This window comes from Trichoderma ghanense (genome assembly GCF_004382785.1).
Source record: "Trichoderma ghanense strain CCMA-1212 chromosome Unknown scaffold_1, whole genome shotgun sequence".
Classification (NCBI taxonomy): domain Eukaryota; kingdom Fungi; phylum Ascomycota; class Sordariomycetes; order Hypocreales; family Hypocreaceae; genus Trichoderma; species Trichoderma ghanense.
The window spans coordinates 1,001,344-1,013,799 of record NW_027395664.1 but is presented as its reverse complement, the minus strand read 5'-3'; the positions used below and the strand labels follow the sequence as shown (position 1 = coordinate 1,013,799).

Sequence of the window (12,456 nt, the reverse complement as noted above, 5' to 3'; positions counted from 1 at the left end):
TTTAATTCGACGGCACCATCGTCGGGGAACCTGTCCCGTCTTTTTTCGCGGAAAACAGTCGCTCACTCTTCTTTCGCCAAACGTATATATCTCTCGCCTTTACAAAGAAGCAAAAAGATGGAAAAAAGAAAATCATTAAATGTCAAACAGCTCTTTCAGGATGCGCATGGTATCCTCGGGGCCCTTGACGGAGTGGCCAATGGTCCTGGGGTCGCTGAAGATCTCCCAGTCGTTGCCACCCTCAAAGGTCTTGTCGCCGAAGAAGTGGATGTTCTTGTATGTGATGCCGTCGGGCTTCTTGGCCTCGTTCTCGAGGTGCTGCAGGCAGTAGGTCTTGTCCCAGCCGTTGGGGAAGACGTCGAAGGAGATTTGGCCGCCGATGGAGAAGCTAGAAGGTGAGGGGGGGAAAAAGGGGACATGTTAGCTGGAAGTTTGTATCAGAGAAGGCGGGAAGGGGAGGGATATGGGGAGAGGACGTACGTGAGACCGAGGTGTCCGAATCGCTCCTTGAGGGCGGCGACAAACTTCTGCCTGACCTTGGCCTCCTTGTCAAAGGCCTCGAAGTCGTTCCTCTCCTGGGTGCTGGCGTTCCTGCCGACGGGGCTGACGTTGATCATGCCGTTGCGGAACTCGACAAAGGTGCCCCTCTTGACGGGGATGTCGAGGTCGGCGATGTAGTGCAGGCAGAAGTTGACGAGCTCCTTGTACTGGGGCTCGCCGATCCAGCGGATGAAGCTGTTGGAGGCGAGGGGCTGGCCGAGCTTGTACGCCGTCAGGCCGTTTTCGGCGAAGCAGAAGTCGAAGAGGGAGGTGACGGGCGCGCCGGCGGGCTTGCCGAGCTGCTCTTCCTGCTTGACGAGGTCGGAGCCGCCGACGAAGCCGATGGCGCACTTTTGGCGGAGGGACTGGAGGAGGGAGAGGACTTCGGGGGAGGCGTCCTGTTGTGGTGGAGGAGATGTGTTAGTGGCGGTCGATATCAGAGATTTATAGGTAGGAATTGGGATATGAGGGAGAGTAGAAGAAGAAGGCTTTATGAGTTGTTCCAAGAGAGTTGGGAGGGGTTTGACTTACAAGACGAGCGGGAGTCAATGTGCCGTCGACGTCGAAGAGGCAGATGGTGTCCTTGAGAGGACGCTCCTCGAGAGGGGTGTAAGTAGGAACAGACATGGCGGGCAATTGATGACAGATGAAGCCGATTATGAGAAGACAAGTATATGAGGATTGACAAGGGGTATCAACAGGAAGGCTGGTTATAGAAGAAGAAGGGGAATATATGCAGTCTGGAGAAAAAAAAGACAACAGATTGAAGTTGTCCAGAAGTCGCAAAGGTTACAAGCGGGATGTCGAACCTGAGGGGTCAGAATCGCCGGGCGGTCAAGGCGAAAGACAGCCTCCCATTGGCTGCAGCTCGTGTTAGTGCGCAGGCGCCATTGGATGCGCTGCCCGTGTCCCCTGTGCTAACTGTATTTTATCTACAGGCGATCCTTTGGGGACCTTTTACAGGGGGGGGGGGGGGGGGGGGGGGGGGGGGGCAGTGCATCGAAGTTGTGACGGAGAGGAGCCTGGAAATGAAATAGACATCTGGTGACGAGCCACTAATTTCAGCATACGAGCCACGTTTCAGCAATTTTCCAACTTGGGCTGTTTGTACCTTATGCTGTTGGTGAACAAACGAGTAACTTAGAGAGTATGGGATACTGGGCGGTTGTTCATTGGCAAAGGCGTTCAGGGATCAATTGATCAGCTGGCTGTGATGGAATTGAAGGAGGTGCGAGCCATAGGTACACAGCCTCTGTTTGAAGTAAATGGGAGTGGTGCGTCACCCTAGAATCTTCAACACCAAGGGTTTTGCGGGCACATGCAGGTTGAGCATCATCACCGACAACATGACCGTATGTAGCAAGGACAACTATGACAGCGAGTGTGTCACTGTGCTTTCAATAGCATTATATCTGTTGCTGCTCCTACCAATACGGGTATTAAAGTCGCTATCCCATGTATGTATACAACTGCTTCCATCGATGATGAAGAAGTGATTCCAAGAAAGAGTGCTGTGCAAAGTAACGATGCTTCAAAGCTCATGCTCATGACGATGCATCAAATCAATATTCCCAGCCGTAACGTCATTTCCCCAAGAATCGTAAGCACATATACGTGTAACAATATACGCCTAGCAATACTTCATAAACACTTCTTCCTCGCATCGGTCAATCAAAATCCCCAAGTGCACCCGTAATCTCAACAACAACGTTGGTAATCGTGCTGGCCGACCAGATGGCAATCAGTGCCCAGCCGATCCTACGGCTCAGAATCCACTTGTTCAGAGGCACGGCGATGAGCAACCCAACGAGAATTACGAGCAGCGTGATGGACGAAATCATCAGGGTGCCCCCTATCTGGATCCGATACGGCTGGTACGCGTAATTATCTCCCGGGTGCTTGTGCTTGTGGCGGTTCGCGTCTTCAACCATCATCAAAACACCGCCCACGCCTATGCCAAGCAGGATGTTGAGCATTGGCCCTCCAAAGCAGGCAGACCTGCAGCAAGCAATCTCGGTCAGCAACCCTAAGCATAAGAAAGAGGTAACCTCGCTGCACTTACAATGCCATGACGGGATATCCAAGTCGAGCCACCGTAATATCAGCCACCAGATCGCCCACACTGTTGCCAGCCGCAAAGATGGTGAGACCGAGCAAAGCTTCAGAGATACCCAAGACCACGCCAAACGTTTTCAAAACACCCACAACCTCGCCAGCAACAGTCGATATCCAGGCTATGCTGATGACGAATCCCAAGAAGCAAAACAAAAAGTGGTTATCCGGTCGCTTCTGCTCCGAAGTAAGCAGAAGCATGGCCGCGAGCAGGACCAGCGACCCAAGAAGCGTCCACAGAATCATGCGCACCAGTGTGCCCTTGGGGTCCGCCCAGTCTTCCGAGAGGTTTGCCCAGACAATGAAGACGACGAAAAGCGGCCCCGTGAAGAGTTGGAGGCAGACGAGCCAGCGGTTCCATCCCAGCTTCTCCTGGCTTCCCTGACTGATGGATCGAACTTCGGACAGGGGCTTGGGCGCGCCAGGCTCATGGGTGCAAGGAGACACAGCCAAGGTGTCTTCATTCGGCAGTTCCAGAAGCGGTGTTCGAACGCCCCCAGTCAGAGCATCGCTATTTCGGCGCTGCATCGAGTATCTCCGGAACCGCTCCCATTCATTCTCGGGTTCGATCTCGCCTGGCTGGATCGATATGGGCGGAGCTGAGTGTCCGATTCCCCCATGACCAGAAACGTAGGAAACGCCGTCGTCCATAGACTCGGCTTCCCCAGACGTCTCTGGCTCCACAACCGGGAGCGTTATGACCAAGAGAAAGATGCTTGGTACAGATATGACGCTGATGAGCTTGTCCCACAATGCCTTTTCTTTCCACCCTTGCAATGTCGGGAAGAGGGTAGCAAGGAGAACGTGGGGCGCGGGGAGAAACGAGTACGGCCACCATCTAACCGGCCGCGAGGCAGCCTCTGTACTGCCCAGAGCGGCGAATGGGCTCTCGTGCACAGTAGCTGAAGGCGGGAGAGTGCTGAAACCAACCTGCTCCTGCTGCGTGTTTGGCGTCATGGATCTAGGCGAGTCACTATAGTGAGGAAACGGCAAGACGGGAGATGTTGTGCTGCTCAAGCTGCCGCGTCGAGTCGGTATCTGCAGCTGGAGACGAGGCGTGAGGGCTTCCCCGTGCGGTGGCAGATGATGGCTACCAGCCGCCGCTCCTGTCGAGTCGATGGGAGGGGGGGCCAGTTTGCCGCCAACCTGGTACGACGGCGCAGGGCTCGCCGTCCTTTGGCTGCCAGCACCGTCATGGGGAGGAACCAGACTCGAATCAGAATCATCTTGTACAGAAACCAGAAAGTCTTCGGGCACAGATGCTGACACCGGGGCAGTTCCGTGCGACCTGGCCCTCTCTCTCCCGCTGGCGGTTGTGGCATCATAAGCCGAAGCATGTCGTTGCATGGGAGCTACTATTTCAGAGAGGGCGCTCGTGCTACCTCTCCGCCCTCTGTAAACGTGGTTTTCGGAGTAACTCCTGGCCGGGATAGGTGAGAGCTGGAGGTTGCTCTCACGCTGCAAATGTGCCAGGGCAGACCTGAACTCCAATGCTCCGATCAGACTGGGTCGAATGGGCGTGATTGTGTTTCTCCGCTTCCCCTGAGGACGCAAGACTCGCATGCTCCTGGTCACCTCTGCCGCAACCATCCTTTCACGGTCTTCGTCCGTTTCCGCGCTCTCATCGCTCATGGGTGTCTCAGCTGCCTGACCATCAACCTCGATGATCGGGCCGCGCTCCAACGCTGAGAGGATGTTTTCCCCGATAGTGCTTGGCGCATGTCTCGCCGGCTCTTGGCTCGCTTCATCGGGCTCGTCTCGGTATGGCTCGCCAGCCAGCTCGTCGCCGCTGCGACCAGGCAGTCCATAGAAGTGGCTGCGTGCCTCTCCTTCTATGCGCAGCAAACGCTTCCTCCTCGTGGTGTACCAATGCCATCCAACAACAGTGACGACGTATAGAACGTAATACCCAATCATGGCGCAACACTCCCAGAATCGCAGCTGTCCGTCGGCCAAAAACCCCATAGTAAAGGCGACTGCAACGATGAAGAAGCATACATCTCTGGCGTAAGTCCGCCGGTCTACCCTGAACTCTCTGACCAGGGCCATCGACCCCGCCACGACGCCCGTGATGAAGCTGGCAGCGCCGATGAGCTCGCCGACAGCCATGCTCGCGCTGTTAGAGCTCATGGCTGCAAAGGTGCTGAAGACATCGGGAGAGCCGTTGCCGAAGGCGAGGAACGTGACGCCGGCAAGACTTTCGCTGAGGCCCAGAATGGTCGCAATCGTGCTAAGGTTGACGCTGAAGAAGTCGCTCGCCGCAATGCCGATCGTGGTGAACAAGAGCCCGAGCCATGACACCAGGAGGACAAAGGCAAGTGGCTGCGCTTTGCCTAGCCTGCAGTAATAAAGCTGGAGGTAGGGAAGAAGCCCGGCATCCTCATCGTGGCAGTAGGATTGGACAAAGGCGCACTTGTCTTTGGCAGTGTGCACCTGGCGGCATTCGGGCTTGTCGCTGGAGCGCCTGAGCAGCTCTAGGCCATTTTGATTCTCGCCGAGGTGATGGTGATGGTGCTGTCTTTGCGACGTCTGTGCCCAGAACGAGTACGCGGCCAGCGCCGACATCAGCAGGACGGTGGTGTAGAAGGGCCGGGAGCTCAAACGGCCCCGTCTGGCGTTTGTTGTCCGCATGCTGGTCGCATCGACATGTCGCGGGCTTGCGATCGAGAGACTTGCTCGAGGCGAGTTGGGCGCTCTGGCCTTGATAATGGACGATCACGACCGTCCCATCGGTTGTGGGTTGCTGCGATAATGAAAGTGGAATGACGACGATGCGCCCCAGCAGCCCGATTACGTTAGGCAAGCGTGGCGGTGCGTGCGTCTCCCGGCGTCTGGGGACCTTTTTCTGAGCTCCGGGGGGGGCGCGGGCTCGCGTGGCAGCCTTGATTGTGGCCGATAAGGTACTCGCAAGGTACGGGTGACCGGACTAGCAGCACTTGCGTGCAGATGATTGTGAACTCTCCACCGGTGACAAGATTTCAAGTTATTGGGCATAACCGCTTCGTGTTTCTTTAGGAGCATGAAGCTGAGACACTTGGAATGAAAAATAGTACCTCTTCTTCAGAGAACTCACACTGTCGTAAGAAAGGAACAGCTTGGTGGCAACATGGCCCATTAGGTTCTGACTGTGCTGCTTCGGTTCCAGGTACCTTGCTGTACCTTTTCCAAGCTTGAAGCGCTACCTCAACCATACCTTAACTTAAGCCAGTCGTGGCGCGTAGTGCAGGTACCTTAGTACTTAGGTACCTAGCTTTCCATAATTCACCACCATCTGATTGGCTCCCAATGGAGAGGTGCGGCGCACAACTGTGGCTGGTGCGGAGTGTTACCTGTTCGTGTTTACACCTAGAAAGTCAACAGTAAACAAAAATCAAGACTGAATCGAGACGCGGCAGAGGCTTTGCCTCGCACACCCGAGAACAAGCCCTAGACGCCCAGCAAGCAAAGCAGCTTTTCCGCAATGCCTCGAGTTGCTCAGGTGCCACGCGCCGGTGGCGTCAAGCCGTCGTCAGCGTCCATCGGGGGCTCGCCGTACAATTCTCCCATCAAGTGAGCATCATGATACCCAAACAAACCTCCCCTTACGGCGGCGCTTTCTGACGGGATGATGTGTGACAGGATCCCCCTCAACGACGATGCGCAAGAAAAGGGCCAGCGGATGAACAACAGGAAAGCTCTCCAAGAGAAGCAGATCAACGAGATCAAGAGGGCGGCGACCCCGCGCAAGAGCATTGCAAGGCTGGAAGATCTGGACAATGCTTCGCAAAGCCCCTATACCGGCACACCCCGGGGGGCAAGAGGCTTGGTGGACGACGAGGATCCCATCATGGTCGGAGGGGTCTCGGTGACGCCTATGAAGCGTGTTCCCCTTCTGGCCAACTTTGAGGAGTGGATGAAGATGGCTACCGACAACAAGATCAACGCCTCCAACTCGTGGAACTTTGCCCTCATCGACTACTTCCACGACATGTCCCTGCTCAAGGAAGGCGATGGTGTCAACTTCCAGAAGGCGAGTTGCACACTGGACGGATGTGTCAAGATTTACACAAATCGAATCGACAGCGTCGCAACCGAGACTGGCAAGCTGCTGAGCGGTCTCGCAGACAGCAACAACAAGAAGAAGGATCGCGATGCTGAAGACGGGACTGCCGAAGGCGAAGAGAGCGAGGAAGAGGTCGACGAAAATGGCAACGTCAAGAAGAAGACGAAGAAGAAGGTAAAAAAGAGCCTGCCATGCTATGGGAAGTCACCCTTTCTGTTCTTTGAGCTAACCGGCCTGCGCCATCAATCAGGTACAGAGATCGTCCGAAGCAACACTGGCACCATCATTTGCCTCCCTGCAGCTCAAGAAATTCGAACTCGAATTCGCCGTCGATCCCCTCTTCAAGAAGGCCTCCGCCGACTTCGACGAGGGAGGCGCCAAGGGTCTGTTACTCAATCACCTCATGATTGACTCCCAGGGCCGCATTGTATTCGACAGCAGCGATGATGCTGGTGATGCGGACGGCAAGAAGAAAGAAGGCCAGCTGGATGAAGATGGAGACGAGGAAGATGACGGAAGTAACGAGCACAGTCAGTTGGAGAAGAACAGGGCCCAGCATCAGGATCAAGACGGTGACCAGCAGATGATGGATGTGGATGTCGATATGGATGCCGACGCCAACGCCAATGTCGATGCCGATGCCACCGACGACGTGAAGATTGACATTGCAGCTCTTGGCCAACGATTCTTCCCCGACCTAAGCCTACTAGACGAGCTTGATATCTGCCCGTCATTGAAGAGTTTTGAGCTGGGAGATCCCTCCGGCTCGATGGATATCCCCTTCCTCAAGGCTCCGGAAGACTGGAGACAGGAGCAGGACAAGGATAAGAGCTTCGGCGCCCGGGGTGATAAGTCCGGCATGTTTATCGACGAAGATGCGCCAGCCGGCTTTGATGACGACGACCTGGGCCTGGGCAACTTTGACGCCGCCGGCGATGTGGCTTTCGGTGAGGGCGGTGAAGCCTGGGCTCGTGAGGCTGCTCTCGAGCCCCAGATGCGTGTATATGACGCCGGTTCAGATGGCGCCGAAGGCGGAGACGGGGAGGGCTTCGACGAAAACGGCGAGTATATCGTGTCCATGGCCAACTCGCAGAATGCCGACAAGATGCATCAAGACATCTTGAGCTTTTTCGACCAGGCGTTGCAGAAGAACTGGGCCAGTGCGGAACATTGGAGGATTCGCAAGATCAAAGACGTCAACAAGCCAGCAGGAGAGTCGAAGAAGCGTAAGGAGAAGGAGCCTTTCGAGATCGATTTTCATGCGCCTCTAAGCCCCAGCCAGTCCGACGTCATCTACACTCAAGCCTCTAGCAATTCAGCGGTCTGTCTGCCCAAGAAGGATTGGAAATCGAAATCAAGGAACCTGCTGCCTGATGATAAGCATTTCACCTCAAAAGTCTTGCTGAATCTCTTCCTCAAGCCCAAGTCACGCCTGGCTCAGAGGCGGGCAGGATTTGGTGCCCGCACGGGTGGCCAAGGCTATGGCGCCCAGGATAACAATCGCCAACCGGCAGGAGAACTGGATGAGGCGTTTTGGGCACAGCAGAAGGCCCCAGAGGATGTTGCCCTGCCTCAAGGCGATTACGACGCCGACTTCTTCCAGGATGACGGTCTGCCGTTCCCCGGCGGTGATGACGCAGACGATGATGACCTCGAGTTTTCAGACGCCCGGGAACACTTGTCACCGGGAGCTGAAGGGGATGTGGGCATGACGGAAGGCATTGGGATGACGGCCTTGCTGAACGGAGAGACCATGAATACCATGGGCGCCTTTGGCACGACGCTCATCACCCAGACACGCCGTGTGCGTCCCGAATACGTCCAGTATGCGAGGGTTGCCAAGAAGGTGGACGTGCGCCGTCTTAAAGAGAACCTATGGAAGGGCCTGGAAGAGTTGGAGGTATGTACAATGTCATTTGATCTCCTCCATCTACCAGTTTGCTAACGACTAGGTCACACAGAAACCCGCCGAACAGCCGCTGTCAGCCTCGACTGGGCGGACATTGTCGCCGCCAAGCTCAGGGGAAGAGACCACTCTCAAGTTCACCGAAGTGATGAATTCGCTACAATCGGTGTACCCCAAGCCTGTCATGGCCGACATTTCCACGTCGTACTGCTTCATCTGCCTGCTTCATCTGGCCAACGAAAAGGGGCTTGTGATCGAAAACACGGAGGGACTGAATGAGCTGGATATTCGGAGAGACTGGACAGCGGAGATTACAGAAGGCGCCGTGTAAATTGGCAGTTACCTTGAGATGGTGGCTCGCAGCTTCTAATGAGTTATATGATGAATGACTTCGTGGTAACCTCTTTTCTGATGTCATATTCCTCCGAATTGCCAGGTTTTTGAAATTGAGCCAGTAGAAAAGCCCAGGACAATGATGAGATACCTGAGATGGTTTCTTATCAGGAGATAAGGCAAGGCTCCCTTTTTTATTATCGGGGCAGGCGCTGTGCTAGTTCCTTATGAGCAAGGAGTAAGAGCTCCTGCCTCACATGACTGTACCATCCCTCCTACCTCATGCCTTAACCTCTGACCACCTCGGACTTGAACCAATCCATATCAACGCCTATCCAAATGCCAATCGGTCTCTCGATATACAAACGACATGAAGAATGAAGAAGAGAAGACCAGGAGAAAAATGGGAAGATGAAACGAAAAGCAGAAAAAGAAGTAGGAGGAAGAAAGGGGAAACGAAAGGTGAGGCCATGGATGAGCATCGTCTCTAGACCTCGATTGCTGATGATATTGTCCTAGGCATGGTCGGCCTTTCCCTCTCCGTCAACACAAGCTTCCTCTCACGAACCAGCCCGTGGGGTATCTGAATGTGTTTCCGACGATGAGCAAGACGTCCGCAAACAGCAGAACAAAGGCTATATTGCAAGTTCTTTGCCTTCTCTGTGACAGCTCCATGAAATGACCACAGCCGACTGAGCACGTGGTCCCCAATAGCAGACCACTGGGGGGTCTGCGAGTTTCTCCAACAACACCAGTTGAGTCGACCAGAAAAAAAAATGCGACTAAATTTGGCGAGGCTGACCAACAATTTCGCCGGCTCTTAACAGAGCGTTCACCCCATCAAGCCCGCTAACGCGCATGGGAGAGGGACTGGGCGGCGGTTCGTTTGCCGGAGTCATCAGCACATCCCCGTTGCTCGTCTCCTCGAACTTCATATGCTGGAAAGCTGAAGAAGCGACCTGGAAGCCTTAAGCACCGCATGTTAGCTGCTTTTCTCAAAGACTTGGGCCTCTCTCGAGGATAAATACCGTATCCCTTAGGCCCCTGATATTGCCTCTTTTGCTCAATCGGACTGGCAACATAGTGGGACGTATACGATGGCATCTCGTCTATGCGCTGAGGCGGTTGGCCTTCATCCGACGATAAGAGTGCATGGATTGGCATGTGGCCATTGCTTAACCTACTACTCAGGCTGCTTGATGACGCAGTCGGTATACTGCTTCCACCAGATGATGGCTCGTGATGAAGGGACGGCCTCGAGTCAACTGGCCACGAGGGTGTTCCTTGGGATATGGACCGTCTGGGATGATCAGCTTGTGCCAATCCATGTACGAGCCCGGAGTTGTTTGCCACCGGGGCGCCCGGTTGACCTTGTCTGTCGGCCAGCAAATCGAAGACTGATGGCAGAACTTGCTGGGGCGTGTCGGCTTGGTGTTCCCTCTCTCTCCCTGCTGAATATCGCCGACGAGAGCGCGGCTCGCTTTGTGTGGGTACGTCGCCATTCGGTTGTGCCTGCGCTGGATACGTCCCATTGCCCGCCATGGTGTGATGAGTTCCTGAAGGGGAGTGCATCGAGTTCGAGCTGTTATGTCGAAGGCTAGGAGGCTCGCGAGATTCGCTTTCACGCATCCTCTCGCTGCTACTGCCGCTGCCACTCGCTGTTGAGGTCGAGCCGCGCATGGCTATTCGTTTCGCATTCTCTTGGTCTAAGTCGGAACAAACAAAAACATCAGCTTCAACTGTACCCACCCCACAGGTACAATACTGATTCAGGAAAACCACGGACCTCGCCTGATTTTGGCTTGCTTCTCGTTGAAGTCTTGGAGATATTTCATGTACTCTTGATATTGCGGAGTCTGCTTGTAGAGTGCCATTTCTCGATAATAGCGCTCCTTATCCGCTCTCGCCTGTGCTTCATAATACTCTCTCTCTTGCAATGGGAGGTTTTGCCAATTGCCCCCTACGAGCTTGGCTATTGCTACGAAAGAGAGAGAAGGGTCTTTTTTCAAGTCCTCCCTGAGCTCTACCGTGACGGGTCAGCCAGTCAATTCCCAATTTGCCAACACAAAAGCAGGGGCGCACAACATTGGAACTCACTATTTGAAAAGAGCACATAGGCGCTCATCGGCCGTGGGGGGGCATTTTCGTCGGGCTGTGAGTACAGGGTATTAGCAGACGCAATCTTGCCCAAGGGAGGCCGCTTGACCGATTGAGCTATACCTTGGGGTGTCGGCGGTATTTGCGCTTCGCGGTGCTGCTTCCGCCATTGCCAGCATGGCAAGGGGCTTCCCGTTTTCTATGAGAGCCGTCATACTTTTCATCTTCGATGGCAGCTTTTACCGACGATAATGAGATGCTGGGATCGATTCCCCTTGCATTGGCGATTCGCCGTTGAAGTTTCTGAGGATGTCCGCGGTCAGTACCCTGCTCACGGCTTTTGCGACTTGATACTTACTCGCCGATGGCCGAGCTTGACTCCTAAAGCATCGCTGAGAGTCTAGTTAGCCTTCCTGAAGAAACGCATTACACGCCACCGCGGCAATCTACCCACAGATCAGACTCTTGAATATCGAGGATGGTGTCCCAAGTGTCGAAGCCATGCTCAACAAAGGCGTCGAGATACTGAGAGATGCCAAGCTCCTTGAAGATTTCCTCCAGCTCTCTGCTCGCTTGATTTGACGGCATTTTGGGCTGGCATCAAACTGCAGGTGTGGAGCCGAGATGCAAGTCGAGGTTGCCACAACCAGATCTTCGCCGGTTCGACGAATCGATGGTATGGCCGTTTACCGAGGTCGAGGGGGAATCTTCTCGCACCCGGGGGAGAATACGGGTATGGGCTTGCTTGCCCAACGAGGGCCTTTTCTCTGGGCAGTGGCCGACGACCTCTGTTGAAGCAGGCTTTTCTATGGCGTTCAGCGTCGATCTCCGACTGTCTCCAAGAAGGAAAAGTAACTGGGCGTGGTGGTGCGTCAAGATTTCGCGGAAAGCGGCAACCGGCTCTTCGTGGCAACAGCAGATTCTACCATCAACGGGATCGAGAGAATGTGAACAGTTTCCAATGGACAAAGGGTCCCTTCATCGATCAGTCCAGTCCAAGGTCGATCTCTCAGTTCCAGTCAGCCGGGACAGTGAGCTGAGCGATGAAGATGAAACTTCTGCTTAGTATGGTCGAGTAATGGACTAATGTCTTGTCGAGGACATATAACTGCCTTGTCTGATGAATAAACTCGAACCCAGCACGCCCTTGACTGGGCGCAAACGTACGATTTGGGAGATTCGATATCAGGAAAGGCGAAAACTAAGCGAGCCTATTTCAAGCAAGCTTCGCCACCTTCTTTGGCAAAGTCGAGCATCTCGATCCGCAGCAGCAGGGTTGTCAAGGGTACTGTATGTACGAGACACTGGAGCTGCTGGCCAAGGAAATACTTGGGGCAGAAGGAGAGAATTAAGACCTCAGAGGGTTCTGGGTTTCTCCCAGATACCGAGAAATCAAGATTGATCACGGTCTGTCAGCCTTGAAATA

General features: G+C 54.4%; 4 protein-coding genes across 4 annotated transcripts; 1 reads left to right on the top strand and 3 right to left on the bottom strand.

Annotated features, from left to right (window-relative positions):
- Positions 1 to 135: 135 nt before the first annotated feature.
- On the bottom strand, positions 136 to 1,246 carry CCMA1212_001697 (Phosphomannomutase; the record flags this gene model as incomplete). Its single annotated transcript, XM_073699115.1, has 3 exons — positions 1,072 to 1,246; positions 481 to 938; positions 136 to 388 (listed from the first exon to the last, which is right to left on the bottom strand). The coding sequence occupies exons 1-3, from the start codon at positions 1,165 to 1,167 to the stop codon at positions 136 to 138; spliced, it is 807 nt and encodes a 268-aa protein (XP_073562093.1). The 5' UTR covers positions 1,168 to 1,246.
- Positions 1,247 to 2,207: 961 nt separating this feature from the next.
- Positions 2,208 to 5,347, bottom strand: CCMA1212_001696 (uncharacterized protein; the record flags this gene model as incomplete). The annotated part of the gene is made up of 2 exons (XM_073699114.1): positions 2,603 to 5,347; positions 2,208 to 2,538 (listed from the first exon to the last, which is right to left on the bottom strand). The coding sequence occupies exons 1-2, from the start codon at positions 5,281 to 5,283 to the stop codon at positions 2,208 to 2,210; spliced, it is 3,012 nt and encodes a 1,003-aa protein (XP_073562092.1). The 5' UTR covers positions 5,284 to 5,347.
- A 765-nt stretch (positions 5,348 to 6,112) lies between these two features.
- On the top strand, positions 6,113 to 8,931 carry CCMA1212_001695 (Condensin complex subunit 2; the record flags this gene model as incomplete). The annotated part of the gene is made up of 4 exons (XM_073699113.1): positions 6,113 to 6,201; positions 6,271 to 6,868; positions 6,945 to 8,594; positions 8,656 to 8,931. The coding sequence occupies 4 exons, from the start codon at positions 6,113 to 6,115 to the stop codon at positions 8,929 to 8,931; spliced, it is 2,613 nt and encodes an 870-aa protein (XP_073562095.1).
- An 851-nt stretch (positions 8,932 to 9,782) lies between these two features.
- CCMA1212_001694 (High mobility group protein 20A) lies at positions 9,783 to 11,618 on the bottom strand (the record flags this gene model as incomplete). Its single annotated transcript, XM_073699112.1, is given in 7 exon segments — positions 9,783 to 10,639; positions 10,720 to 10,956; positions 11,031 to 11,085; positions 11,154 to 11,333; positions 11,389 to 11,422; positions 11,485 to 11,595; positions 11,614 to 11,618. 7 exon segments carry the CDS (start codon positions 11,616 to 11,618, stop codon positions 9,783 to 9,785), a joined length of 1,479 nt encoding a protein of 492 aa, XP_073562094.1.
- Between the last annotated feature and the right edge of the window lie 838 nt (positions 11,619 to 12,456).